This window comes from Platichthys flesus, chromosome 24 (genome assembly GCF_949316205.1).
Source record: "Platichthys flesus chromosome 24, fPlaFle2.1, whole genome shotgun sequence".
Lineage (NCBI taxonomy): Eukaryota > Metazoa > Chordata > Actinopteri > Pleuronectiformes > Pleuronectidae > Platichthys > Platichthys flesus.
The window spans coordinates 12,611,919-12,637,645 of record NC_084968.1 but is presented as its reverse complement, the minus strand read 5'-3'; the positions used below and the strand labels follow the sequence as shown (position 1 = coordinate 12,637,645).

At 46.0% G+C, this 25,727-nt stretch overlaps 5 protein-coding genes across 10 annotated transcripts; 3 read left to right on the top strand and 2 right to left on the bottom strand.

The window, feature by feature from the left end:
- The first annotated feature begins 573 nt into the window (after positions 1-573).
- LOC133949672 (F-box only protein 41-like) lies at positions 574-7,313 on the top strand. The gene is made up of 17 exons (XM_062383624.1): positions 574-733; positions 1,824-2,025; positions 2,110-2,640; positions 2,725-2,804; positions 3,591-3,663; positions 3,740-3,985; positions 4,236-4,300; positions 4,517-4,639; positions 5,012-5,184; positions 5,261-5,484; positions 5,701-5,816; positions 5,970-6,122; positions 6,335-6,430; positions 6,528-6,646; positions 6,755-6,913; positions 7,017-7,132; positions 7,232-7,313. Exons 2-17 carry the CDS (start codon positions 1,846-1,848, stop codon positions 7,292-7,294), a joined length of 2,517 nt encoding a protein of 838 aa, XP_062239608.1. The 5' UTR covers positions 574-733; positions 1,824-1,845; the 3' UTR covers positions 7,295-7,313.
- A 1,059-nt stretch (positions 7,314-8,372) lies between these two features.
- LOC133949648 (ceramide-1-phosphate transfer protein-like) lies at positions 8,373-19,581 on the top strand. Of its 2 annotated transcripts, none has more exons than XM_062383586.1 (7): positions 8,373-8,648; positions 9,029-9,093; positions 9,506-9,693; positions 9,998-10,142; positions 10,225-10,421; positions 10,497-10,742; positions 19,453-19,581. In XM_062383586.1, exons 1-6 carry the CDS (start codon positions 8,393-8,395, stop codon positions 10,723-10,725), a joined length of 1,080 nt encoding a protein of 359 aa, XP_062239570.1. In that variant the 5' UTR covers positions 8,373-8,392; the 3' UTR covers positions 10,726-10,742; positions 19,453-19,581. The 2 variants fall into 2 exon arrangements, with proteins under 2 accessions (XP_062239570.1, XP_062239569.1); XM_062383585.1 differs by lacking the exon at positions 19,453-19,581 and adding an exon at positions 12,045-12,183 and having other exon boundaries at positions 8,374-8,648.
- On the bottom strand, positions 10,734-15,561 carry LOC133949604 (zinc finger and SCAN domain-containing protein 26-like). Of its 2 annotated transcripts, none has more exons than XM_062383530.1 (10): positions 15,285-15,561; positions 14,827-14,922; positions 14,371-14,536; positions 14,136-14,266; positions 13,519-13,760; positions 13,204-13,325; positions 12,959-13,089; positions 12,635-12,879; positions 12,423-12,562; positions 10,734-12,319 (listed from the first exon to the last, which is right to left on the bottom strand). In XM_062383530.1, exons 1-10 carry the CDS (start codon positions 15,502-15,504, stop codon positions 11,134-11,136), a joined length of 2,679 nt encoding a protein of 892 aa, XP_062239514.1. In that variant the 5' UTR covers positions 15,505-15,561; the 3' UTR covers positions 10,734-11,133. The 2 variants fall into 2 exon arrangements, with proteins under 2 accessions (XP_062239514.1, XP_062239515.1); XM_062383531.1 differs by having other exon boundaries at positions 13,213-13,325.
- On the bottom strand, positions 15,786-21,559 carry LOC133949602 (uncharacterized). 2 transcript variants are annotated; one of them, XM_062383527.1, is made up of 13 exons: positions 21,256-21,559; positions 20,533-20,646; positions 20,137-20,278; positions 19,799-19,929; positions 19,429-19,676; positions 19,009-19,100; positions 18,757-18,863; positions 18,383-18,618; positions 18,054-18,124; positions 17,857-17,972; positions 17,531-17,766; positions 17,332-17,414; positions 15,786-17,252 (listed from the first exon to the last, which is right to left on the bottom strand). In XM_062383527.1, the coding sequence occupies exons 1-13, from the start codon at positions 21,482-21,484 to the stop codon at positions 16,220-16,222; spliced, it is 2,838 nt and encodes a 945-aa protein (XP_062239511.1). In that variant the 5' UTR covers positions 21,485-21,559; the 3' UTR covers positions 15,786-16,219. The 2 variants fall into 2 exon arrangements, with proteins under 2 accessions (XP_062239511.1, XP_062239512.1); XM_062383528.1 differs by having other exon boundaries at positions 15,786-17,249.
- A 1,274-nt stretch (positions 21,560-22,833) lies between these two features.
- On the top strand, positions 22,834-25,612 carry LOC133949668 (transcription factor 7-like). Of its 3 annotated transcripts, none has more exons than XM_062383613.1 (8): positions 22,834-23,039; positions 23,407-23,446; positions 23,533-23,636; positions 24,189-24,343; positions 24,474-24,597; positions 24,730-24,837; positions 24,920-25,006; positions 25,241-25,612. In XM_062383613.1, exons 1-8 carry the CDS (start codon positions 23,022-23,024, stop codon positions 25,277-25,279), a joined length of 675 nt encoding a protein of 224 aa, XP_062239597.1. In that variant the 5' UTR covers positions 22,834-23,021; the 3' UTR covers positions 25,280-25,612. The 3 variants fall into 3 exon arrangements, with proteins under 3 accessions (XP_062239597.1, XP_062239596.1, XP_062239599.1); XM_062383612.1 differs by having other exon boundaries at positions 23,404-23,446; XM_062383615.1 differs by lacking the exons at positions 22,834-23,039; positions 23,407-23,446; positions 23,533-23,636 and adding an exon at positions 23,974-24,064.
- The last annotated feature ends 115 nt before the right edge of the window (positions 25,613-25,727 follow it).

The window sequence follows — 25,727 nt, the reverse complement described above, 5'->3', positions numbered from 1 at the left end:
AGTTTGTGTTTTTGTCTGATCACACTTAGCCAACTCTCTTTGGGCTTCTGGCGCCCTCCAGTGGTCGTCAGACTGCACTGCAGCTCCTCTCCTCAGTAAGTTTTCACTCTTCACACTCGTTAACTATTTCAGTTTCTCATGTCGTCTGATTGATTGTGAAGGAAAAAATAACTTCTCTCTCTGACTCGGGAGAAAGATCCAAATACCTACAAGTTAAAGTAGATAAGCTTCATTCTTCCCCGTTTATACATTTGTACATATGTATAGATTCGATCAAATATTATTGATTACAAACTTAAATTAAGATATTATTAATAAATAAATTGCATGAGATCAAAATGATAAGATTGAGGAGATCGTGAAGAAACTGTTGTTGTTTTTTTATCTGAAAACATGAATCTTCAAATAATTGTATTAAATGAACTTAAAGGGGGCGGAGTTCAAAGCGTCTGCCATCATCCCACCATCGGCACTGACACGTCACGCGGCTCTTACGTCACAGGAGCACGCGGCGGATGCAGGAGGACAGGGAACACACACCCATTCCCACACACACACACACATGCACACAGGCACACACAGCTCGGTTTCAGGCTGCTGCTCCTCCCTGCACGAGACGCTCGCGGTACCGGACTGATGTGGATCGATCCGCACGAGCTGGAGCGGAAACCTGAGGGAAACCATGGCAACAGATTTTTATCATGGGGCATGTGACGCATCAGATCCTCGTTAGGTGAGAGTTCGGTTATTATTGTCTCTGCAGAGGAGGATTATCAATTATCGAGGATTTTTGTTCTCTATCAATCGATTTGTTAATAAAATATCTGAACATTTTAAAATTGCTACGGGGAAAGTTTTTTAATTTGTCGTACAGAAATTGTTCAGAAAATAATTGGTGTTTGCGTTAAAACCACTAAATTTGAAAGTGATGGCAGCGTTATCGTCATATCGACATTACGTCATATCGCAGTCATGGTTCATTAGCAACTAATGCTTTGGATGTGTTGGCTCACTCACTGTGGCCACCAGAGGGCGCTGTGACTTCAACGTAAACACGAGGCGTTTTTTCGTATAGGAGGTCAACCTAAATTTTCATACTTTTCTAGGAAGTTTCCCATCACGTCTATAAATATTCACCATCTAGTCGTAACTAGATTTTTATTTTAATTTACGTTAAGATTTGTAATTTTATAGATATTTACTTGTGATGGATTATTTTTGTATTGATACATTATACCAACTTGTACCAATTGATTGGGTAAATGTTTTTAGATTGTGGACCCCTGTAGACAGATATAATACTTCTCAAAACGGATTAATGACAATAAACTGAGGGTTAATAAAGGTGTAACATGTAGAAGACATGTATGTGAGTCCACGCCCTTGACGTTTCTTTCTTCCTGCTCATCCATGCGTAGTTAAAATTCCTCTGCATGGGGGTCGACCGGAGGAGATTCAGCCTGTGGGGGGTGGTAGACGCACGCTTCACTAGCAATTAGCATCATAGGATAACACACGCGTGCCACTCATGTCAAATCCAACAGGCGAGGAACTCCACGAGTTGGACTTGACTTGAGTAGGACGTGCGCGTGTGATGATATTTAAACATGTCTTTTCCTTATTCTGCTGTTTTCAATCTGCAGATTTCAGTCTCATAAAATTTTCATGACCACACGAACACACTGACCCAGTTTTCAGTCGTTCTTTAGAACCACGTGTGTGTGTGTGAATACGCTAACACTATTCCCGTCTCCTCCTTTCAGTTTGTCTCTCTGCTGCAGTGTTTCCATTGTTTTCTGATGTGTTTGTGTTTTATATTCCAGGTCTGCAGCTCCCCGGTGAATCATGTCTTCCTCCTCCTTTTCCTCTTCCTCTTCCTCCTCCTCTTCCTCCTCCTCCTCCTCCTCGGAGTTGCCCTACTTTTGTCCTCGATGTGGCGACAAGTTTCGATTTTCGTCTGTACCCGAGCTCCGGGCTCACCTGGTCAGCCAACACACGTATGAGACCCTGCTGGTGCTGTCCCAGGTATTTCATATATACATAGAGATCTGTGACTGTGTGTGAAGACGATCAGTGACTGTACTTAAACACAATTATTTCATGTTTCAGGCTCGGGTCAGAAGCTCCAGACCGGGTGTTCTCCTCCCACTCCCCAGTCCTGCTGTAGCCCAAAGACAGAGCTTTTCTCTGGGTATGGCCGCCCACAGCGTCCCCCTGCAGCTGGCCTGCCTGGATCTGGCCTCGTCGTCGGCCTCCATCAAACTGCTGAGGGAGATGTTCAGCTCCTCAGATCTCGCTCCTCCTGCCGCCTCCACTGGACGTCCAGACGACCCCCTCACTGCTCTGGCCGTGCCCGGCACCTTGGAGCCTTTTCAAGGGAAGGAACTTGGCGAGGTCCTGGAGTTCCGGCTGTCGGTGGGGATCGGGCTTGAGGAGCGACTGGGACTGGGCCTGAAGCTGGACCATAAAATTGCCCAGACATTCGCAGAGGTGGAGGAGAGGGTGAACCGCCGCATGGGCCGACTCAAGGTGGCGCTGCAAACGAGGGAGGCGGAGCTAGAGAGGGAGAGGCGGGAAGGGGAACGACTGAGGAGTGAAAAGCAGGAAGTGGAGGAGAGGGCGGCGTACCTATCCAGACAGGTGGGTGGAGCAGTGATGCTGGAATGACACCATGCTGACAGATGATATCTTTTCAGTGATGATGGTTTGTGCTCCCTCCGTCAGGTCTCGGCTGCCGTGGAGATGACGGAGAGAATAAAGAAAGACCTGCTAGGAAAAGAGAAGCAGCTGAACGAGCAGCAACAGTCAGTGTCTCTCACACTCACACATTTGTAATCATGATAATTGAAACTAAATGGGGCTCAGGTTGCAGCTCACAGTGTAATGGAGCCAGTAAAATGCCAATTTGATGCAGTACGGTTAAAATAGAAATTAATCATCTTTGGTCAGTTTTTGTTTAAACTCCTCAAATTATATCTGAGCAGAAACAGAAAACTGTGAAATACAATTTATACGATCACAGATCAAATTATACAGCATCATCATGATTGGAAAAGAAACGACACGATGCACAGACAGAGGAAATGTCATGTTTAGTCAGCCTCACTGGACACGCACACACACAGACACACACACACACACGCTGCTCTGATGATTTATATGAGTTGACAGTGAGACACAGCAGCCCTGAGGGTGTGTGCGCTTGTATTTCTGGTCATTCTCAGTTTGTGTGTATTATTCTGCATGTTGTTATTTATCTTTGTTGTTTTATATTCATCATTATCTGCATCTAAATCTCTTTTAGGGGACGGACAGACCAACAATGTCATACAATTAGAAAGAATACAAGAACCTACAAAAAAATCATATTCGGGATGTAATCAATACTTATTATACTATATGTTTTATTTAGGATTTGTCATATCAAGCAACAACTCATATTTGTGCATCACTGTCCAAAACAAGAATTGGTTAATATATTTATTCTCTGATGTTTTCCACTGTGCTGCTGCTGAGGTTTTAACTCTGTTTTCAGAGAAGTGTATTTCTCAGTGTATTCCTCATGAAGTGTATTTCGAACTGTTTTGCAGAGACATGGTCGACATCGAACGTTTTCTGAGGGAGACGGCGGAGAAAGAAGTAGAGGCCAAAAGCAGACTGCAGGTGGCGCTGCAATCCTCTGTTATCTGTAGTTTGTGTTCTCACTCCCTCGTCACCTTCTCGCTCGTTTGGTTTCCAGATGTTCATCGAGACGCTGCTGGAACGAGCCGACCGGGCGGAGAGACAGTTACTGCACCTCAGCTCACACAGGCACCGCAACCACTACACGCACCACAACGACAAGTACACACACACAGATGTGTACGCCGACCAGTACACACTCGCAGAGGTTTACACACCTGTACCTGGGCGACGAGGCCGCAGCCTGGACGGCAGCAGTGACAGCATCATCACAGACAAGATGCAGGATCCCATCGGGAACCGGGTGAGAACAAATTAAACATACTATTATATATAATGTTTATTTAAAATGTCGAGAGCGAGACAGGTCGAAGTCAGGCTTCTTTTGAAAATCTCAATTATAATAATGTTTGGTGATTTGTATTTTTGCTTATACCTCTTCTTCTTACTCTTCCTTGTCCTCCTCTTCCTCCTTCTCCTCATTTTCTTCTTCTTCCTTTTCTTCTTCTTCCTCTTCCTCCTCGCTCCTCTTCCTCCTCCTCCTCTTCCTCCAGAGGAGTTACAGTGTGTCCGACTCCTGCAGACTTGACGAGCAGCCTCACAGCCTCCCTCACTACAGGTGCATCAACACATATAAAACACCTCAGGTCTTTGATTAACAGGACCATGTGGATCAAAACAAAATCAGAAACTATATTTTCACACTGAATAAAAAAACCTGTTTATAAATATTTAGAACATCATATTTTACATTTATACATTTATGAATTTCTCATCATATGGAACAGAACCGCTCTTCATCTCTCTAACGTGTCCTCTGTGTTTGTCTTTGCAGTCGTCTCTCGGGGGGGATGCGGACCTCGTCGCTGGGTTTGGGGGGGTGGGACTGTGAGGGGGGGTTGTTCCAGCACCAAGCCCGTCACTACCCCCCGCCCTGGACCCGGCAAGAGAGATTCTGGTGAGTTAGATCATCGGTTACATACTGGTTTATCCAGATCCTCCTTGTACAAACCTTGTTCATATAATTATTTATACAATTATTTGTTTTTAAAGTAGTTTTAAATAAACTGGATTCAAGGGAACAACCAAAAAGTCAAGGATCGTAAAACCAAAAGATTTCAAGGAAATCAAAGCTGTATTATTTTTGTGCAAAGCTAAAAATGGATTATTACCTGAAAATTAAAACAACACAAATGAATCACGGATGAACTAACCCGATTTTTGAGGTCAAAGGTCACGGTGACCTCATGAGTCTGGATATAAGACTGGTTGATGCAAGCAAACAGCCACAGTGGCGTATTTCTCGTTTCTTCTTCTTCTGCGTTTCCAGGGTCGGGGACGGAGGATCTGAAAGAACGTGGAGCAACAGAAACCGTCGTCACCACAGCACTGAAGAAGAAGAGGAGGAGGAGGAGGAGGAGGAGGACGAAGAAGAGGAGCGAAGTTGGAGCAGCGCCGACATGAGGAGGCTGGTATTTGCCAGGACACACACACCTGGTTCAGGTAAATCTGTTTCTTTTATCCTCCATAGTTTTTCTTTCCCTCTGTTTTTTTTGCTGACTTTGGGCTTTTTCCATAGACTTCCCCTCCTCCATAGGCTCCACCCCCTCCCGCTGTCACCCCGACAGACAGCTGGGGCCGGCCATCTTGAGGCTGAGAGCCGGCCTTTTCTGTGTCTTCCCATATTTGGACGTTCACTCGTTGCTGTGTGCGGCTGCGGTGTGCACTGATTGGCGGTTTGTCGCCAGGCACCCGGCGGTTTGGACACGCCTCCGGCTGGAAAACGCCAGAGTGTCGCCCGAGGTACAAGAGCCTGCATCATCATCATCATCATCATCATCATCATCATCATCATCATCATCATCATCATCATCATCATCATCATCATCATGTTAAGGGTCAGGCCACCGTGACCTTGGACCTCCAATCAGTTTCTCTTTGAGTCCAAATCCAAATCTCGTTCCTGAAATATCGTGTTCAAGAAAGTAATGTTGCCTGATGTGTGTGTTTTGTGTGTAGTTCCTGATCACCCTGTCTCAGTGGTGTACACAGACTCAGACTGTGGTTCTCCACTACCTGAGGCCACGGAGCAGACGAGCCAATGAGACGCGAGAGGATTACCACAGGAGCACCAGGTAACACACACACACACACACACACACACACGCACACACACACACACACACACACACACACACAAACACACACACACACAGGATAACCTCTAACCTGTTGTGAACCTGAACTGTCGAGCCGACCTTTGAACCCAGCGTCTTGTTGTGTCTCAGGGGCAGTCTGGAGCCGGGGGTGGAGGCTCTGCTGCGGTCAGCAGGGGGCAGTCTGCTCCACCTGTCTGTCTCTCAGTGTCCTCACATCCTCACGGACAGGACGCTGTGGTTGGCCAGCTGCTACAGCCGCAACCTGCACACGCTCACATACAGGTGAGTGGTCACCTGTCTCACTCTCTACCTGGCTGACTGTTCACCTGTCTCACTCTCTACCTGGCTGACTGTTCACCTGTCTCACTCTCTACCTGTCTGACTGTTCATCTGTCTCACTCTCTACCTGTCTGTCTGTCCGTCTGTTCCCCTGTCTCACTCTCGACCTGTCTGGCTGTTCACCTGTCTCACTCTCTACCTGTCTGTCTGTACAGGAGTTCTTCAGATCCTCTCTGCCAGGAGGTTCTCTGGGCCCTGGGTGCCGGCTGCAGGAACATCAGCAGCCTGCAGGTGGCGCCAGCTGAGCCCTGGTCAGTGCACCCACCCACTCAACAACACAACACAGCAGCAGTGTAATGTTTTGACATAATAAAGTTGTAATAGGTTTTCTGTCTCGTCCTGTTTAAGCCAACAGCCCGAACGATTTGGAAACCGTTGCTTGCAGACGATTGGTCGATGCTGGCCACACCTCTGCTCCCTCAGTGTGGGCGGGGCCGGCTGTGGGACTCAGGGATTGGTTGCTGTTGGTGAGTCACAAAAACGTGTTCACATTTATTAGAAACAATGTTCATGGATGAAATGAAAAGTGAATGTTAACGTGTCCGACACCTTATTCACTCTCTCTCTCCGTGCAGTGCAAACCTGCGCTCGCCTGCAGGTGTTGGAGTTGGAGTGCATTACCGATCTCAGCCTGCAGGTGGCGACGGAACTGTGCGATGCCGGACTGAAGAGTCTACAGACGCTGATCCTGACACACACACCTGTCAGTGGTCAGGCCATCCTGCACTTCCACAGTGAGACACACACATGAGCAAAAACACCAACTTCCTCTTCCTGTCGACACACTAAATGATGAATATACTGTGTGTGCGTGTGTGTGTGTGTGTGTGTTTGCAGGCGTGTGTGATAACCTCAGGTCCATCTTGGTCGAGGTCTCAGCCTCAGATTACTTCGAGGAGCCGGACACTGAGGAAGCTCGACACCTGTTTGGAGAAATTCTCAGCACATTGAAGGTGAGTTTGTTAAAAAAGCATCAACTGATTGTTTTGTATACACAGTCTCACCCCGAGGTAACGTTGTCACTGGTTCTTTGTTCTTTTCTTCTTCCTCAGGTTCTTCAGCAGCGTCCTGGACTGTGTGAGGTCCTGCAGGTTAAAGCTGAAGGATTCTTCTGACCTCAACCAACACACACACTTTGTTCTTTTGTACCTGTGGGGACTTGTTAATCCCCAAAAAGAAGCAGTTGAGACACAACACTGTCTAAATGGGTAACACAACTTTTATTGCTCTTAAATGTGTCACTTACACTTTTTCTCCAAACACACTTACGTCGTTGTTGCACTTTTTAACGAAGATCTTCTTCCTGATCTTTAACCCTTAATCTCCCTTAACTTCTGATAACAATTTCTATTACAATCAAATCCCCTTTAATTCTTGTTTAACAAACTCAAAATAACCCTTAATCTCTCACTAGCTGTTAGTTTTACGTATGCACCCTTTAAAACGACAGTAGCACCATTAAGGATTTAAATAAATCCTTCTTATTCCATTTTATGTGTAGTGTAGTCACAGAAAACCTTAAATCTTACTTATTATTAAAATATCAATAATTAATTATGATTACAAAAAGAGAGAAATAAGCAAAAAAAAAGTATGCACAAATATTTTTGCACAAGCACAAAACACAGATTCATACGCCAAAGAGATCAATCAATCAATCATTCAGAGTTGATGTAAAAGTGAAACCATCATGTGTTTAGAACCTTCATGTGTCATATCATCATCAATAAAACTTTTTCTCTGCAGTTTGTCAAAACTTTTGTGTTATTAATGAACAAAGCGCTCGACTGGCAGAACCAGCAGAGGGCGCTGTTCTTTTAAAACGTCTTTGTTTGATGAAAACGACAACATCGTGATTGGCGATCCAGAGGAACGGAACCAGGCTGGAAAAATAAGACCACATTGGAAATGTCTGAAGCTGCAGTTCCTCTAACGTCCACTAGAGGGTGAGTTACCTCGGACTTAGTTTCACAGGATTTAACAATTAGTTTAAAATGAGATCAAATAATCTGATCATGTGATGTTAAAGACGACAAAGATGCAAAATAACCACAAATGTTTATTTCTTGTTTACTTTTGGTCGGTGAATAAATGATCGAGCTAATTCAGAACTTTGCTTCAGGAAGTGAGTTGACCCGCCTCCCTGTTTGTGACACAATCGTCTGAGCTCAACTTCCTGTGGGACGAAGGTCAAGTGCAAAGGTCGTCCCGGCATGTGTGTGTTTGTACGTCCCGTGCCGGAGGGAGCGAGAGAGGGATCGACCTTTAACCCCAGCAGGAGACGGAGAGCGACAGTGAGTGAGGGAGAGTTTGTGTTAACTGTGTGTTTGTTTTCATTTTTGTGTGCTCAGTGGAAACGAGAGTACTTTAGGGTCGCCATGGTTATCCTCAGACGGACGCCACTGCTTCGTTACCTGCTGCTGGCGGCCATGTTGGCTCTGTTCCTCTTTGTCAGCTCCTTGTGGCTACGTGAGTGTCTCTGAAACTGGTCGGCCATGTTGGCTCCAACACCACCAGTTATCCCAGTTTAGGATGCTTGTACAAGAATATTTTCAAGTGATGCTACTGGATACTTCTTCTGCTCGACAACAGTTATTTCAGCATTGTAATTAATTTTTGTTCTGTTTTGTTTATTAATAATATTTAATAAAATTTGTTCAAATCCGACCAAATTTACAATTTGCTGCACAAAAAGATAAAACAAAGAAAGAACTGAAACCTGATGTCTGGAATCTTAAGTCATAAAAATCCCAATAAAAGCTTGGATAATAATAATAATAATTATAATATTGAAAGTATGACTCAGTGTCGAGTCCGAAAATCACGATGCACTTTATTTTTCTCCTCAGCTCAAGGCGGAGTCAGAGACTGTGGCAGCTCCTGGCAGCCATGTATACGTTCTTACCAACAAACGGTACACACACACACACACACACACACACACACACACACACACACACACACACACACACACACACACACACACACACACACACACACACACACACACACACACACACACACACACACACACACACACACACACACACACACACACACACACACACACACACACACACACACACACACACACACACACACACAGTGTGAATTTAGAGAAACTCTTTTGCTCCGTCTTCTTCAGACAAACACACGTGTTGCACAAGCAGCTTTTAAAAGAACTTGCACAAGGACAAGATGGTAGAATCAAAGAAATAATCACTTTACTGAAAGTGTAAATGAGTGAAGATACATCTTTTAACTTGATTTAGTATGTTTACAATATGAAGCTGTTCTATGTGTGAACTTTATTCTTCCTCCTTCAGCCGGAACCTCCGCTGGCCCCCGGGGACTTCCTGCAGGAGGACGAACCCACGCTCCTCACAAAGGAGTGTCCGGGTCAGAAGTTCCAGGTTCGAGAGCTGCTGCTGCACCTGAGGTCCAGTCTGTCAGACGAGGAGGACGATGATGTCCTTCTGGAGCCGTACCTGCAGAGCTGGGACCAGCTCCTCAAGTAAATACACACACGTGAGCAAAGACAGATACAGAACTGAGGTTTAAACACTAAAAGAGAGGTAAAAAGGATACAGGTCAAATAAAAGGTTACATAATAAAACAAGATGTTAAAAGTGGAGTAAGTCAAAAGAGATGTAAGTCACTAGGTTGAGAAAGGGATTGATAAATGAAACGTTAAAAAGGTTACGTCAAAATGTCTGAAATAAGAAGTCACATGATAGAATGTCGTCTGAAATCTGATAAAAAGTCAAAGTATATTGTTAATAAATGAACAAACATCTTCATCTTTACGTGTCTTTCAGTTTCATGGAGTCTCTGGGGACGATGGTGAGTTTATTCTCCATGAAGGTGAACGAGAAGGTCGTGCAGATCCGAGCCCTGTCACTCAAACACAGCGCAGACGTCTATCAGGGACAAACCCCCCCATCGTTTGGACTCAAAACCGGGGTGAGACACACGACTCATATAAAACACGTCTGCTCACAAACAGAGCTGGTTTGAGGTCAGTTTGCATCTGTGTTCCCTCGAGGCGTACCGCTCGGTTCGATCTATGGTGGAGGCGGAGCTGAAAGCGGGCGTGGTGGACTTCTCGCGCCACACGGACTCGGGCTGCCGGACGCTGCTGAGGCTGCATCGGTCTCTGCTGTGGCTCAAGCTGATGTTAGAGGGTTTGTCTGAAGGACCCGACGCAGACGGACAATACAAAACCCCCGGAGAGCTGAGCAGGTAGCCCCCTCCTCCTCTGTTTTCAACTAGTGCATAAAATAAACCTTCCACTGACACATGTCTCTTTAACCTCAGAGACGCCTACCAGGTGGCGTTGGCCCCCCACCACCCCTGGGTGCTCCGCCAGGCGGCCGAGTTCGCGTTCCTTGCCCTCCCTGACCGACAGTACTTCCTGCAGCTGGTGTGTGTTCAGAACCAGAGTGAGGCCACGCCCGTGCTGCGTGTCATCATCCACGCCCTGATGCTCGTGCACACGCGAACCCAACGAATCCTGGAGGAACACAACATGCTGGAGCTGCCGTGACGCCAACAACCGGGAAGGTACGTCGTAGAAAAAAAGCACAAAATGAAGATTATATTATTACTGCTGTAAAGAAGCACGTCATATGCTGCCTTCAGGAGCAAGTGGGATTTGAGAGTAGTTAAGAAATGAAGGATCATGTTCGATAAAGATTCAATCTGATTGGAGGAAACATCTCTTTTCCCACTCCCCCTGAATGCAACACGAGCTACAGTAATAATAATCATTAAGGGACGTTAATGTTTTGCAGGAGTGATCTCGACATGTGTTAAAATAACTTGTTGCTACAGCTACAAGCTTTAGATCCGGACCATTTTTAAGGATATAAAAATTATGATTAATCTTGATCTCTTCAAATCAGTTACAAATCATCTTAAGTGCAAAAAGTGACATTTGTTTCTTAAACTGCGTTCAGGTGTTCGGACTCAGGAACTTCTTTTCCTCCGCGCTGTGGCTCTTCATGTGAGTTTTCAGACAGTGGCTCTGAGTGAACGCTTTGTCGCACAGCGAACACTTGTACGGTCGCTCTCCGTTGTGCGTCCTCATGTGGACGGTCAGGTGCTCCTGCCGGGAACACGCTTTCCCACAGACGGCGCAGACGAACAGTTTGATGCCCGAGTGGCTCCCGATGTGGTTCTTCAGGTGAGTCTTGCTTTTGAAGAAGCGGCCGCACTCGGAGCAGCCGTACGGCGCCTCGCCCGTGTGCACCCGCATGTGGGCCTTCAGCTGCCCGTTGGAGATGAAGCCCTTGCTGCAGACGCTGCAGAGGAACGGCCGCTCGCCGCTGTGCGTCCTCATGTGCATGGTCAGGGCGCAGTTGGACAGGAAGGTCTTGCAGCAGATGTGGCAGAGGTACGTCCGCTCTCGGACCGTGTGGATCTTCTCGTGTGACTTCAGCGTGAAGGGAAGTTTGAAACGTTTCCCACACACGTCGCAGCCGAAGCGTCTCTCGCCCGAGTGCGTGGCCTTGTGGCGAGACAGAGACCGCAGGTCGCAGACCAGTTTACCGCAGACGTTGCACTGGTACTGGTCTCGACTGGTGTGTGTCGTCCTGTGAGCTTTGAGCTGCGCCATCAGGCCGAACGCTTTGGGACAGATGTCACACTTGTGCGGTTTGTCGGCCACGTGAACCCAGTGGTGCACGCTCAGACTGGACCGGTAAGCGAAGGCTTTGCCGCAGTGCTCGCACTTGAAGGGTCGGTTCCCCGTGTGCAGCGTGGCGTGGATGCTGAGGCCGGTGACGGTGGAGAAGGACTTCCCACAGTGTGAGCAGGTGTGAGTCCGGTGTTGGTTTCTGAGGTGTGTCTTTAACTCTTCGACAGATTCAGGACGTTCGCCGCAGACTCCGCAGGCGCCCGGCGACTCGTCCACGTGGCTCCAGGCGTGTTTGATCAAGCTGCCGAGGACCTTGTACCAGACGCCACACACTCTGCACGGCGTCTTACTTCTCTCCACCACGTACGGTTTGGGCCGCCGCCTCCTCGGAGACTCCATGTCGGGTTTCCAGTCGTCTCTGTCCTCATGTCTCTCCTTGCTGGAGGCCACTTCGCTCTCAGCAGCTTCTTCAGGATCCACGTTGTGTTGTGATGTTGAGCTGCTGTTGAGCAAACAAACAAAAACTGTGTTGACTGTTTATTTATGTACGAGTTTGTATGAAAGAGATAAGTGTTGACTTCAGAATAAAATAACTCTGACTTTACCTTGAACCACTTCCTGCTTCTCCACTGGTCACCACCCTGGTGACAGCGGACTGAGAATCCTCTGTGGCCTCGACCTTTCTCGGTAAGAGTTGGAAATCTTCCTCCTCTTCCTCCTCCTCCTCTTCCTCTTCCTCTTCAGTCTATGAGAATGTTTTTGCACAAATTAACATTTCTACAAAACTAGACTGTAACATCCTACAAACAGTGTTTACCTTCTGTTTGATGTAGAGCAGGGTTCTTTCAATCCCAGTGGACTTCAGGCTCCTGCAGATGTCCTCTGGTGTCAGGGTCCGGACTCTGAGCCGCTGGAGTTTCCTGCTCCTGTCGGATTTGAACACGTCAAACATGTTGTTGTCTCCAGTCAGTTGAGGGAAGGTGGACTTCAACAGGTCCAGGAAGTCCGGCTCCTGGAGCCCTCGAGGACACTTCAGGTTCTGGACTGAGGATTTCATCAACACTGAAACAGAGAGAAACACGTCAGACGAACAGAACACTTATTTACAAGGAGGAGTCGGATTAAATCTTTTTGCATTTACCGCTTTTGGAGAGCACGCCCGAGGGGGAATCCTCCACCAAGCAGATCCTGAGAGAGTGGTGATCGGATGAGTCACTGAGCCGAGGTCGGCCACGCCTCCTCTTCTCAGACTGACCTCTGGGAGACGACGAGCTGAAAGACAATTGACAGAAATCTTCATATTTTACATTTTCATAACTGGACTTCATTAGAAAGGATATTTTAACGTCAGGAAACTCATCTCCGATAGTTTTGATGTTTCTTTACCTCTCGTACATTTCGGTTTGATCGTCCGTCAGCGTCACGGAGCTGGACGCAGAATCTCTGATGGCGTCTTGTCTCTGCAGAGGATGAAGGTCTCCAGAGCTGATCAGAGGATCGTCCCCACTCTGTCAAAACATGTGTTCACAAACAACTTTCATAAAAAACAACAACCACTGCAGCTTTATTTTCTTCTCCACTTTTATAAAACAGGGCAACAAACATTCCTGAACTCTTCTTTTCACATGTAGATTTTACTAATGGACCAGATCAGTATAAAACACCTCAAGGATAATTAAGGTGTCGTGAGTGAAATCAAACCTTGGGTCGGATGTAGAGGGCGGACCTTCCTGCTCCGGTCGACCCGATGCTCCGGTGGATCTCCTCCGGCGTCAGCGTCCGGACCCTCAGGCGCTGCAGCTTCCTGCTCCTGTCGGTCGTGAAGACGTCAAACGGTCGATCGGCCGCCAGCTGAGGGAAGGTGGACCTGAGCAGGCGCAGGAAGTCCGTCTCCTGGAGACCGCGAGGACACTGCAGCTCCTGCAGGGGACATGTCTGAAACACTGGAGCAGAGGAAACGTCTTCATGAGCCGAGGAATCAAACTGGAAACAACAAAAGGAACAAGGACCAGAAGATTTTAATTTGAGTATTTATCCACTAATATTCATCAAAGTTTAAAATATTTAAAGATAAAAGCTGAGACGGGATTTGATACTTGGATTGATAACAGAACTTAAACATGAGAATTTCATTAGTTTTCCACTTGGGACCTATGTTTAAATTCAGTCCAGTGGATCCTCACAGCAGTAGTGGTTACACTGGGATGTCCTGGGGAAACTGTGACAGTCCACATGTTTTCAAACATAGACCCCGATGTGATAAATACCAGAATTCTCCTTTGATTGAGTATCTGTCGAGTGAAATGCCCAAAACCAACCGTTCCTCGTGAGCAGGTCGGTGTGCGAGTCCTCCAGGATGCGGATCCTGAGATCCACGTGGTTCGGTGTGTCCAGGATTCGAGGTCTGCCGAGCTTCCTCCTGCCAGACTGAACCCTGGGTGTGAACGTCCTGGACCACGTGACGACAAAACAGCATCAGTTGTGATTGGTCAAGTTTTATCATTAAATATAATCAACAGAGTGTAATCTCCAGGTTCTAATGAGATCTGTAACCTTGACGGGATTTGATAATCGGGGTCCAGAACATCTTCTCGTTTCTTTCGGGAGCTTGTTGTTGGTTTCATGTGCTCCTCTTCATCTTGACCCCAATGGACATCATCATCATCATCATCATCATCATCGTCCCAGAGGACGCTGAGTCCCCCGGTGTCCTCCACATCTGGACAGAGTCAAATCAAGTCCAGTGTGAGGCAGGAGATTTCTTATGTTATTATGAGAGGTGTAATTAAACGTTTGGGTTCATTAGGGAACTGGAGCAGGAGGAATGACAAGATGGCGCCACCACCACAGTCGTGATAATTAATGGGAATGATATCAAGAATCATAATTCATAATAATATCAACTCAGCAGATCCTGAATCTGTGCTTTAGTTTAGACTGAGCTTTAACAAATGTAAACAAAGAGAGGACCCTGACCTCCGTGGGCCCGCGGACCGGAGGAGAACAAACCTGGCTGCTGTGTGTGCTCCTCTTCCTCCTCCTCCTCCTCTTCCTCCTCTTCATTGATAACAACCACATCATGGCCGTCCACATCTTGGTTCAGGGCTTTTTTATAATAAATACAAAGCACAGACTGAATAAAGTTTAGTTTATGCAAACGTAAAAAAAACTATAAATCACATCATGAACGTGTATTTTCTGTTATAAACGTGTATTTCTCTGTATTAACGTGTATTTTCTTTGTGATCACAAACTTCACATCTTTGTGAAAGAGTTAATAAAGAGATTACAGCTGTTTTATATTTAAATCGGACTATTTAAAGAATGTGATGCTCTGATTTGTGGCTGAAGGGACAGACGCCTCCGTGTTGATGCGAGTGTAAACAGGAAGTAGGGGTGGGGCTGTCAGAATAAAGGGACTTGAACTATTTAGTGTTTTTTAAATGATCATTATGGGATGTCCTGACCGCTTCTCTCCAGTCGGACCCGCGGCTGCAGCAGCGCCTCCAGCTGCCTCCTCTGCTGCTCCACCTCCAGCCTGAAGCCCGCAGCCTCCTCCTCGTACCCGGACACGGTCCTCTCCACCACGGCCAGGATCTCCCGGGCGGCGGTGCTCAGCTTCTCGGTGATGATGCCCCTCAGGATCTCACTCTTCGACATTTCCACGGAGCTTCTGTCCGTCCACATGTCGTCGGGTTTGTTTTCGGTTCGATTCCCGTGAGGCGAATGGTTCCAGGTATTGGTGCAGCCGCAATAATCGTCCGACTGGAAGCCGACACAACGGCATCGGTTCCACCCTGTTGAAAAAAAGTCTCGCAGGGACGTTTAAATAAAAAATATCCGGTGTTTATGATTTCTTATCATTTTCATCATCAATTAAAATTAAAATTTACTAGAGGAGTTTGTGCACAAGAAACACAAATTACACACGTCAAAATCTGAATCTAGAAAAACAACAAAATAAACAGTTCAATGTAGAATCTTTGATGTTTTATTCCCAAATAAAAAACAGGGCAGAGTAACGTAGCGTCATTTACGCATCAAGCATCACATATTGAACAGTTGAACATATTTTGGAAGTTGAACATATTTTGGAAGTTGAACATATTTTGGAAGTTGAACATATTTTGGAACAAACTTTGTTCACACATACAAAAAGATAAAAGTACACATGTCAAATTGTAGGTTTTGGAATGAAGAGTGTGATGAAGAACTTATACACCAAAATAAAATTCTGTAAACGTCTAGAAAAATCGATTCACTAATTTAGCCAAACACTGACAAGTTGCTGAACTCTCAATCTTTCCAGTAGCAACAGTTAAAGTTCGGACAAAATGAAAAACGTCAGTGAGCGTAACAAACGCTGAACCGATCAGGTTGATGAGGAGCTGCACACGGTGGATTATAAAGTTTGGATCTTGACGCGAGTCATCAGCTTCGACTCGGACAGGAACTTCCCGCCGTGGCCCCTCGCGTGCGCCTTCAGCTTCCAGGACGTGTGGAACTTTTTGCTGCAGATTTCACAGACGTGCGATCGCGTTCTCGCCGCCGGCTCCGAGTGCGCCGCCCGGTGAAGTTTGAGCTTCATCGTGGAGGAGAAGGGTTTTTGACAAACGTCACACGTGTGCGACGTGTTATCCCTGTGGACCATCATGTGAGAGTTCAGCACCCAGTTCTCAGGGAACGCTTTGTGGCAGATCTTACATGCGTACGGCTTCTCTCCGTTGTGTCGTGCGATGTGTCCTTTCAGGCCGTGGATGGAGAGGAAACACTTTCCACAGATGGGACAGGCGTGAGTCTTCTGGTGACCATGCAGGTGATGTCTCAGCTCCTCCGCAGACGCCGAACATTTGCCACACACGCCACAGAGCCGCGCCGGATCGTCCACGTGATTCCAGGAGTGTTTGATCACCATGTTCACTGACCGACGCACAGCTCCACAGACTTTACAGGACGGAATAACCTCACCTAAGGCAGTAACCGCCCATGGAGATGATGCCCGTGTGGACACTTGCCTTGAAGACGAAGCACGTGAAGGAGATGCCCGTGGAGATGAGGCCGGTGGAGACGCTGCCCGTGGGGATGAAGCCCGTGGAGATGAAGCCCGTGGGGATGAAGCCCGTGGAGATGAAGCCCGTGGGGATGAAGCCCGTGAAGATGAAGCCCGTGGGGATGAAGCCCGTGGAGATGGCTGGATTCGCCTCCTCTTCATTTTGGTGCCTGCTCGGTTGAATCGGAGACTCTGTGTCTTCTCTGACTCTCTTTTCCTCCGATTCTTTTCACTTTTTTCTAGTTTCCAGTCGTTGTCTTCCTTCTTCGACTCGTCTTCTTCCCTCTCGCTCTCAGGAACGAGCAAAGGCCACAGATCCAGGGACTTCTTATCGTTTTCCTTTGTTTCAATCTTCTCGTCTTCTCGTCCTTGTGACGTTGATCTGCTGCCAGGACACAAACGAGACAGTTAGGACACTGTGAAGAAACTAGAGCCACACAGACTCAATGTTCATCATTACTCACCTCAGTCTGGTTGGTCTCGTGTCCTGCTTTGGTTTCCGCAGGACACGAGACGTTTCCTTATTGGATTGAGCTTCTTCTGGAGCCTGAGGAAAATCAAAGCCCGGCACGGAGAACAAGTCAATAAAATATAAACATGCTTCACACAGGGAGCCAAACTCGGTACCTTACAAAGAAAGAGACTGTAAATAAAGACTCGGACCTTCGGCCGGATGTAGAGGGTTGAACGTCCGTCTAAGCAGATTCTCCTGTGGATCTCGTCTGGCGTCAGCGTCTTGACCCTCAGGGGAAGAAGATTCTTTCTTCTGTCGGACTTCAGGAAGTCAAAAGGTTTATCTCCAGCCAGCTGAGGGAAGGTGGACCTGAGCAGGTGCAGGAAGTCCGTCTTCTTGAGACCCCGAGGACACTGCAGCCGCTGCAGCGGGAACTTCTGATTCACTGGAGGGAAACAGGACGAGAGCGAGTTTCATCTCAAAGCTGCTGCACACTCCACCTTGAAACCTGAATACAGAAGCTTGTTCAATGTACCGTTCAGTGAGAACCTGCTGAGCCGCCTGTCCTCCAGGATGCAGATCTTGAAATCCAAGTGGTTGTGTGAGCTCCTGCGGCGAGGTCTGCCCACCTTCTTCCTGTCAGACTGAATGCTGGGAAACGATGATGTCAGAGATCAGGAGCTGGTTGATGACTTAAATGTTTGTGAAAGTAGTTTCTTCGTTTTGATTTACCCGGTGTTCAGGTTGGTTGGATCAGCAGGGGTTGGTAGATGCTCCTCTCGGCTCTGGAGTTCATCCAGATGCTAAAAGAGACGATTCCATTGAAAACAGAGATTTTAAACAGTGTTTCTCTAACTCCGGAGGACGTCTGGATGTCAGGGTCAGGGGTTTGTCTTTCACACATTAACCACAGAGCAGGTGATTCTCCACTCAGACGTGTTTACAACAACACAAAAATCCCTGTAGTGCTCGGCTGAGGTGAAAAAGGAAAAGTTTGATTCTCAGGTGAAGCACAAAATAACGAGAAAGAGTTTGACTAATTAATAAAGCAGAGAGCATACCCTCAGTCGGATGCAGAGGTAAGCACGGCCACAGGACAAGATCCTCCTGTTGATGGTCTCTGGCGTCAGAACGTTCATCCTCAAAGGATGAAGCTTCCTTTGATTGTCATACGTGAAGACGTCAAACGGTTTGTCTCCAGCCAGCTGAGGGAACGTGGACCTGAGCAGGCGCAGGAAGCCCGACTCCTTGAGACCCAGAGGACACTGCAGCTGCTGCAGCGGGCTCATCCGATACACTGGAACCAAACAGAGAGCGAGGACAGTTAATCGGCTGCAACGATTCTTTGATCGAGAGAGCTAATCATAGGTTATCAATGAAATGTCTTATGCCCTGTTCACGTAGAATAGACATAGAATATAAGAATTAGAAGTACCATCATTTGAGAGAGTTTTGGTGTCTGGGTTCTCCAGGATGCGGAGCTTGAGAGTGACGCTGTTCAGTGTTTCCTTGATCCGAGGCCTGCGCCTGTCAGACTGAACTCTGGGCGACAACGACCAGTGCAACAGAGGTTAGAGGCAGAGTCATGAATAAATGAACTCTGTCTTAGCACGAGTCTCTTCTCTTCTGTTGTAGTTACTAATTTCATGTGTTCATAGGATTAAGCGTTGTTTACAGCAGGACATACCCGGAGTGACAGGACGTAGAAGCAGCAGCTCCACCCGGTGACGGATGAAACTCTTCAGTAGAGACCCGGGGTTCCTTGTGCTTCTGAAACACCTGAAGAGAATCAGTAAAAACTTAAGAAACTAAAGACTTCTTTTAGTGATTCCACCTGAGATTTAACAATATTTATAGAATAGGATACATGAAGGTCAATAATCTCCCACACAGGAGACGAAACAACAGAAGACTAAAATATTTGAATGACTAGTATAAACAATCTCCACCAACCAGTGGCTCAGTCACCTTGACCTTTAACCTTGAACCACTGAAACGTAATCAGTTACTCCCTGAGTCTAAGTGAACGTTTGCACTAAATTGGAAGAACTTCCCTCGAGGTGTTCTTGAGATATTGTGTTCACAACGTTAAAATATAAAACCTAACCGAGACGATCCGCTGCTCCTTCAGGCGGATGTAGAGGGCGGAGGTCCCGTTGGACCTGATGCTGCGGTGGATCTCCTCCGGCGTCAGCTTCTTGACCTTCAGCGGGTGCAGCTTCCTGCTCCTGTCGGTCGTGAAGAAATCAAAGTCGTCCGCCAGCTGAGGGAAGGTGGACCTGAGCAGGTGCAGGAAGTCCGTCTCCCGGAGACCGCGAGGACACTGCAGCTCATGCAGCGGGTACTTCCGATACACTGGAACACGCAGGACAACAATCAGGTAATAAAAGCTTCTAAAAGTTGTGCTTTGCTAAACTTTGAGTCTATCAGGAACCGGACCTGCTGAACATGTGACGTCCGAGAGGATTCAAACTCACCTTCACTCGAGAGGCAGTTAATCTGCGAGTCCCCCAGGATGCGGATTCTGAGATCTACGTGGTTCTGTTCTTCACTAATGCGCTGCCTGCCAGTGCTCCGTCTGTAAGACTGAGCCGAGGGAGTAAACGACCTGAAATATAAAATAAAACGGATGAGGAACATGACGATACCTCACGGGTCGGGTCGGGTCGGGTCGGGTCGGGTCGGGACGGGACGGGACGGGACGGGACAGACAGACAGACAGACAGACAGACAGACAGACAGACAGTCAGTCAGTCAGTCAGTCAGTCAGTCAGACAGTCAGACAGACAGACAGACAAAATCTGTTCCTTGTTACCCGGTCAATGTGTCAAAATCCTGCTCAGTGATTGGTTCCTGGTCCTTTGTGGGCGTCGGTAAAGCTTGTTCAGTGGACTCCTCCTCCACATGGTATTCTCCGGTGAAGCAGAGGAGACTCACTCCTCCGTCCGCCTCCACACCTAAACACAAACATGTATCTGTGACTATACGGTCTTCATTTATATACAATGTGAATCAGTCAGAGTATAAGAGCGAGTTGAAGAGTAAAGCTGAACTGTAGATTAGTTAAAAAGACATTAAGGTTATTAAAGAACCAGAGTTTATCTCTGATATTCAGCAGTCAAATGTGGAAATGTGAAGAATTCCAAACAGCTATTCTGGTTCAGGAAGCAGAGGATCATGGGTAATAACAAATCAGAAATCCGAGACGTACTCAGCTCATATTTGTGCTGCTGCTCCTCTTCCACAGGTTCTCCCCTCCCTAACTCCTCCTCCTCCGGTGGAGGTGGGGGCGGCGGCTGGTAGCTGGGATACAGCTGCTGGTCATCTGCATCCGAGGAAAACGTTTGATTTAGTCACCAGGGATCAACCATTACCTTCCAGACCACAGACTATAACAGATACTCTCCATAACTCAAAACATCTGGATCGCCCCCTGGAGGCCGCCTGCAGTACAGGTCATACAACCCACATCCTCAGTGTTATATATCTACGACCTTTAACTGTTCATCCTGATAATCTAAAGGTCCAGTGTGTAAGATTCAGGTTAAAGGACTTAGTGATGTTTTCACTGGTGTGTTTCATCTAGATTGAACAAATTGTTTTCTTTACCGTAGAATGAGCCCTTTATATTTAAATACTTTATATACACACACATCAGGAGCGGGTCCTCTCGGAGGCAGCCATGTTTTTTTTTTTACAGTAGCCCAGATTGGACAAACTAAACCTTTTGAGTTTTTACAGGTTCTCCTACATGTTTGGAAGTGGAGGCTGAGGTGAGGGGTGTTCAGCTGCAACCTGTAACTCCACCACTAGGTGTCACTATATTCCTTCACAGACACTTTAACTCTTTGTTACATTGACTCATCAGCAACGTGAAATGAGTGGTTGTGAGAACGGGCTTCGTGACTGGACATGAAGTTGCGGTAGTTTTGACCTGTTTCCTCCAGTTTGATGGAGGACACCTGCAGCAGCGCCTCCAGCTGGCTCCTCTGCTGCTCCACCTCCAGCCTGAAGCCCGCCGCCTCCTCCTCGTACCCGGACACGGTCCTCTCCACCACCGCCAGGATCTCCCGGGCGGCGGTGCACAGCTTCTCGGTGATGATGCCCCTCAGGATCTCGCTCTTCGTCAGTTCCCCGACCCGATGCTCGGCCCCCGGCTCCATGTTGTCACCGCGGACGCAGCAGAGCAGCACCACCAGCGGCTCGGGCAGAAACTGGCGGGGAATGATTCGCGCGGCGGTTCCGCTTCCTGCTGCTGGTAGGGCCACGAACTGGGTCCGATCAGAAACATCAACTAGAAATCAGAAAATCCCTGAAGACGATGCAGATGTTTTTTTGATATCACGTTTATTCATTTATAGTTTTTGAAATGATGGTTGTCATATTTTGAATGACTAGTTTACACATTTATTGTAACTCTACAATTACTGTCATACATTTGTTGTTCTTTAAATTTTTTAAATTATTTTCCTCATTTTTATTTTGATTATTAATGAACCGATACTTGTTATCAGAGCACTGTAAACATTTATAATGAATCCAAATATCAAATACGATTAAATAAGACAGAACAGACCTAACTTAAAAAAGACACATTTTCTAATAAGTAAAATAAAAGAACACAAATAAACATAAATATTTATATTCACATTAATTACAGCTTTTAAGGATTAACATAATTTTGCTTTTCTGCTTCAATAATTCATATCCTCCTTTATGTCCAGCTGTAACACGTCCAACATGATGGGTCCTGTGGTGTGTGTGTGTTTGTGTGTGTTCAGTCTTTGATTGCTTGTTTGGTTTCCACCTGGTCCTGATGAAAACATCTGACTCTTGAGATGCTAAATTCTAAACTTCACCAGCACCGGCTATGACTGAGTCTGTTGGCTTTTTGCTGTTAGTTACTTTATGGTCCTCATTATAATAATAACAGAGATATTACTTTCTTAATGATTAAAGATATTTATATCAGGAATTCTATAATGATTATAAAAACATTTCAGATCACTACAGAGCCCGCTGTGTTGCTCTGACCTCAATGTGCCAGAAGTTGAAGCTTCATACTAACACTGCTGGTTTCTGATCCATTCTGAGGATTCACACTAAAACGTGTCCGACAGTCGTGTTGGAGAAGCCAGAGGGAGACTCACCCCCGACTCCCAGACCCGACCCCTGGGGGGGACATGAGGGGGAGGGGGGAGGTCGAGGTCAAGAAGGGGGAGGAGGCCTGGGGGAGTCAGAGAGAGCAAAGGGAAAGTTTCAATAAGAATCAGACATTAATTTTTAAAAGTTTAACTTGTTCTTAAAACACTTTAAAACGTTTAGAGTGAAATAAGTGATAATACATCAATGCTGATGTTTGACACGTGTAACGCTGCCCCCAAGTGGCCTAAAAATGAACGGTGCTACTACAAAAAACAAAATATGAGCAGCAAGAGAAGAACCTCCGGCAAAGAGAGAGGAAAAGAGAGTGAGAGTGTGTGTGTGTGTGTGTGTGTGTGTGTGTGTGTGTGTGTTTGTGTGTGTGTTTGTGTGTGTGTGTGTCGTGGTGTTGATAATCCTGATGAACATGATTTCCTTCTTCAGTCTGCAGAGTCAGACCGTTCCTCTTCTCCCGTCTTTATCTCTTTATATCTAGTCCCTAAATTTGATTTTTACTGATTCAAATCAACTTGGTGAAGTTTTTCTTCTCTTCTCAGGATGGAGCAGATTTCAGGGGTAAGTGTTTTATTATCATTATTATATTGAGTAGTAGTAGTAACTTTTGTATAGCTTTCAGTTTGTTTTATTGGTAAAATAATTTAGTTATCGTAAAAATCTTAATGAATTTTCATACAAATATTGATATTGTATTTATATATCATGGATCTTTATAATGTTGGAAAACTTACAAATACAGGTTTTGTCGTTAACATTACTATTAATAAATGAGTGCGTTGGAGTTGTTACAATTTACAAATCGTAAAGAACACTTAAAGACTCTATTATATAACTACTACACGATAATTATTATTGAAAAATATGATTTACTATTGTTTCATTTTGTGACCGTCTGTAAATCTATTGAATTATCTTCTTCCAGCAGATGGCGCTGATGAAAGAAAACTCAGCTGCAGCAACATGCGGTGAAGTTCACAAAAAACTAATTTTTATGATTATATTATTTAATTTATAGTGTATTTATTTATATTTTCTCTTCATCATGTTGCAGAAAAATCTCGAGTGTTCGACTGGTGTCCACAGCAGCAGTACCTTTATCTGACCAGCGGGGGGCGAAACAACACGACCCACAATCAGACCACTGCTGCTGTGAGAGTGTGTGTGTGTGTGTGTGTGTGTGTGTGTGTGTGTGTGTGTGTGTGTGTGTGTGTGTGTGTGTGTGTGTGTGTGTGTGTGTGTGTGTGTGTGTGTGTGTGTGTGTGTGTGTGTGTGTGTGTGTGTGTGTGTGTGTGTGTGTGTGTGTGTGTGTGTGTGTGTGTGTGTGTGTGTGTGTGTGTGTGTGTGTGTGATCCCTTCCAGCCAATATGTTTCCCTTCTCACAGAATCAGTGTTAGTCGTGACCCACAGACTCGGAGGTCGTTGCGTTTGCGTCACTTGTGTTGAAATGTTCAATGTTTTTATTTCAACACTGGAGGAGGACAAACAGACGACCTATGACTGGAGGTGAAAAGGTGTCAGGCTGCTGCCTCCTCCTGTTACAATCCTGATCTATCATGAGACGCTTATTTTCTGAGGCCAAACATGTGATATGAAACAACCTTACTTTTTTTTTTAAATAACCATGGATCAGGAATCCTGATTCGTGATGTAAAAATGCTGTGTACAAATGTTAATATTTATTTAAACTCTCTCTCTCTCTCTCTACAGTCGTCGGTCCATCCTCTCATTCCTCTCCTGCTCTACAGCGACAGACATTTCCCTCCATCCTCCCCGTACAATCAGCCAATCGGTTCATCCGGTCCCCGACAGGCAGACACCCACTCCAGGACACACGCCTGTTACCACAGCAATGGGGCTACTGGGTGAGTTTCACATGTTTCACAGAAAGGACAAGTCAGAGTATCATCACTGTGGAAATGAGTGCTCCGCTCTGGACAAACTCTCGCTCTCTCCACGACCCTGCGTGTTTCGTCTGTCTCTCGCCCCTCGCAGGCACCAGGCGGTGAAGAAGCCTCTGAACGCCTTCATGCTCTACATGAAGGAGATGAGACACACAGTGCTGCAGGAGGGACGAGAGAGAGAGAGCGCCGCCATCAACCGCATCCTGGGACGCAGGGTGAGAGACATGATGAAGCACTGCATGCACTGGGGCCTGGATACCACAGAATGATTGACAGATAGGACCGTCAGAGAGGCGCAGGTGATTGCTACTCAAAGGAAACTTTCTTTCTCTCTCTCTCTTTCTCAGTGGAACGCTCTATCTCGCTCCGAACAGTCCAAATATTACGATCTGGCCCAGAAGGAGCGACTCCTCCACATGCAGCTCTATCCCGGATGGTCGGCCAGAGACAACTACGTACGTTCATCACGTCCATCAAAGCGTTTTAGAAACTGTGTGTGTGTGAAATGTTCCATTCATCTTTGAATTTCCTTTCCAGGGTCAGAGGAAGAGGAAGCAGAGTCAGCAGCGCTCAGGAAGCTTCTCAGGGTGGGAATACAATTCAAATAAAGTAAAATTTGACAATGTAAATAAATCATGACAGGAAATATAATGCGAAATAAAAAATACTTTGAAATAAATCAAATTAAATAAACACTTTCTCCTTTCTACAAAGTGTTTGTGAGAAATAGTGAATATTAAAGAGTTCACTCTAAATCTTATGGTGTGAGCAGAAATTCAATATATTTTACACGCCCACACGTATTGATGTGTTTCTGGGGCAAACTGACCTCTGACCTGTTTGTTGTTTTTACTGCAGCTGGACTCTGACATCTGGCCGAGTGGACATATGACTTGAAACATACTCGCCCTAGTTATCGTAGTCTGAGAGAGAAATAAAGCAGACGTCAGTGTTTCTGCAGAATTCAGCAAATTTAAGACTTTTTCAGACGTCAGGTGAAAGATGGACGAACCATGAGACCAATAATTACACATCAAGTTCATTGATTTATTCACATTTATATCCCGGATCCTTCAGTATTTCTGAGCTTTACAGTATCAATGTGAATAAAGGAAAATATTGAGCTTTTTTTATTTTAAATGGAAAAATAATGAAATTTTTGTGTTTTTGCTTTAATTAAATATTAATTTCATGTCTAGGTCAAGTATAAATTAGAAATGTGTAAAAACATGTTTGTTGCATGTGTGCTCACTCAGAGTCAGTCACAGTTATTTGACTTTAGTGCTGGTACATTGAATACTTGAAGTATCATCAGCTTCATTAAATTAAAGTAATTGTGAAGAAA

Excerpts from the sequence above, each read along its gene's own strand:
- LOC133949648 (XM_062383586.1), top strand. The coding sequence starts at position 8,393 with ATGTGTGTGTTTGTACGTCCCGTGCCGGAGGGAGCGAGAGAGGGATCG. Across the intron at positions 8,649-9,028 it reads TGTCAGCTCCTTGTGGCTAC|CTCAAGGCGGAGTCAGAGAC; the intron begins GTGAGTGTCTCT and ends TTTTCTCCTCAG. Across the intron at positions 10,143-10,224 it reads CGTTTGGACTCAAAACCGGG|GCGTACCGCTCGGTTCGATC; the intron begins GTGAGACACACG and ends TGTTCCCTCGAG.
- LOC133949604 (XM_062383530.1), bottom strand. The coding sequence starts at position 15,504 with ATGTGGACGGACAGAAGCTCCGTGGAAATGTCGAAGAGTGAGATCCTG. Across the intron at positions 14,267-14,370 it reads GATTATCAAATCCCGTCAAG|GACGTTCACACCCAGGGTTC; the intron begins GTTACAGATCTC and ends CACGTGGTCCAG. Across the intron at positions 13,326-13,518 it reads CCCTCTACATCCGACCCAAG|AGTGGGGACGATCCTCTGAT; the intron begins GTTTGATTTCAC and ends ATGTTTTGACAG.
- LOC133949672 (XM_062383624.1), top strand. The coding sequence starts at position 1,846 with ATGTCTTCCTCCTCCTTTTCCTCTTCCTCTTCCTCCTCCTCTTCCTCC. Across the intron at positions 2,641-2,724 it reads CGGCGTACCTATCCAGACAG|GTCTCGGCTGCCGTGGAGAT; the intron begins GTGGGTGGAGCA and ends TCCCTCCGTCAG. Across the intron at positions 7,133-7,231 it reads AAATTCTCAGCACATTGAAG|GTTCTTCAGCAGCGTCCTGG; the intron begins GTGAGTTTGTTA and ends CTTCTTCCTCAG.
- LOC133949602 (XM_062383527.1), bottom strand. The coding sequence starts at position 21,484 with ATGGAGCCGGGGGCCGAGCATCGGGTCGGGGAACTGACGAAGAGCGAG. Across the intron at positions 19,930-20,136 it reads GATTTTGACACATTGACCGG|GTCGTTTACTCCCTCGGCTC; the intron begins GTAACAAGGAAC and ends TTTATATTTCAG. Across the intron at positions 18,864-19,008 it reads TCTACGTCCTGTCACTCCGG|AGTTCAGTCTGACAGGCGCA; the intron begins GTATGTCCTGCT and ends GTTGTCGCCCAG.
- LOC133949668 (XM_062383612.1), top strand. Across the intron at positions 23,447-23,532 it reads CTCAGCTGCAGCAACATGCG|AAAAATCTCGAGTGTTCGAC; the intron begins GTGAAGTTCACA and ends ATCATGTTGCAG. Across the intron at positions 25,007-25,240 it reads ATAAAGTAAAATTTGACAAT|CTGGACTCTGACATCTGGCC; the intron begins GTAAATAAATCA and ends TTTTTACTGCAG.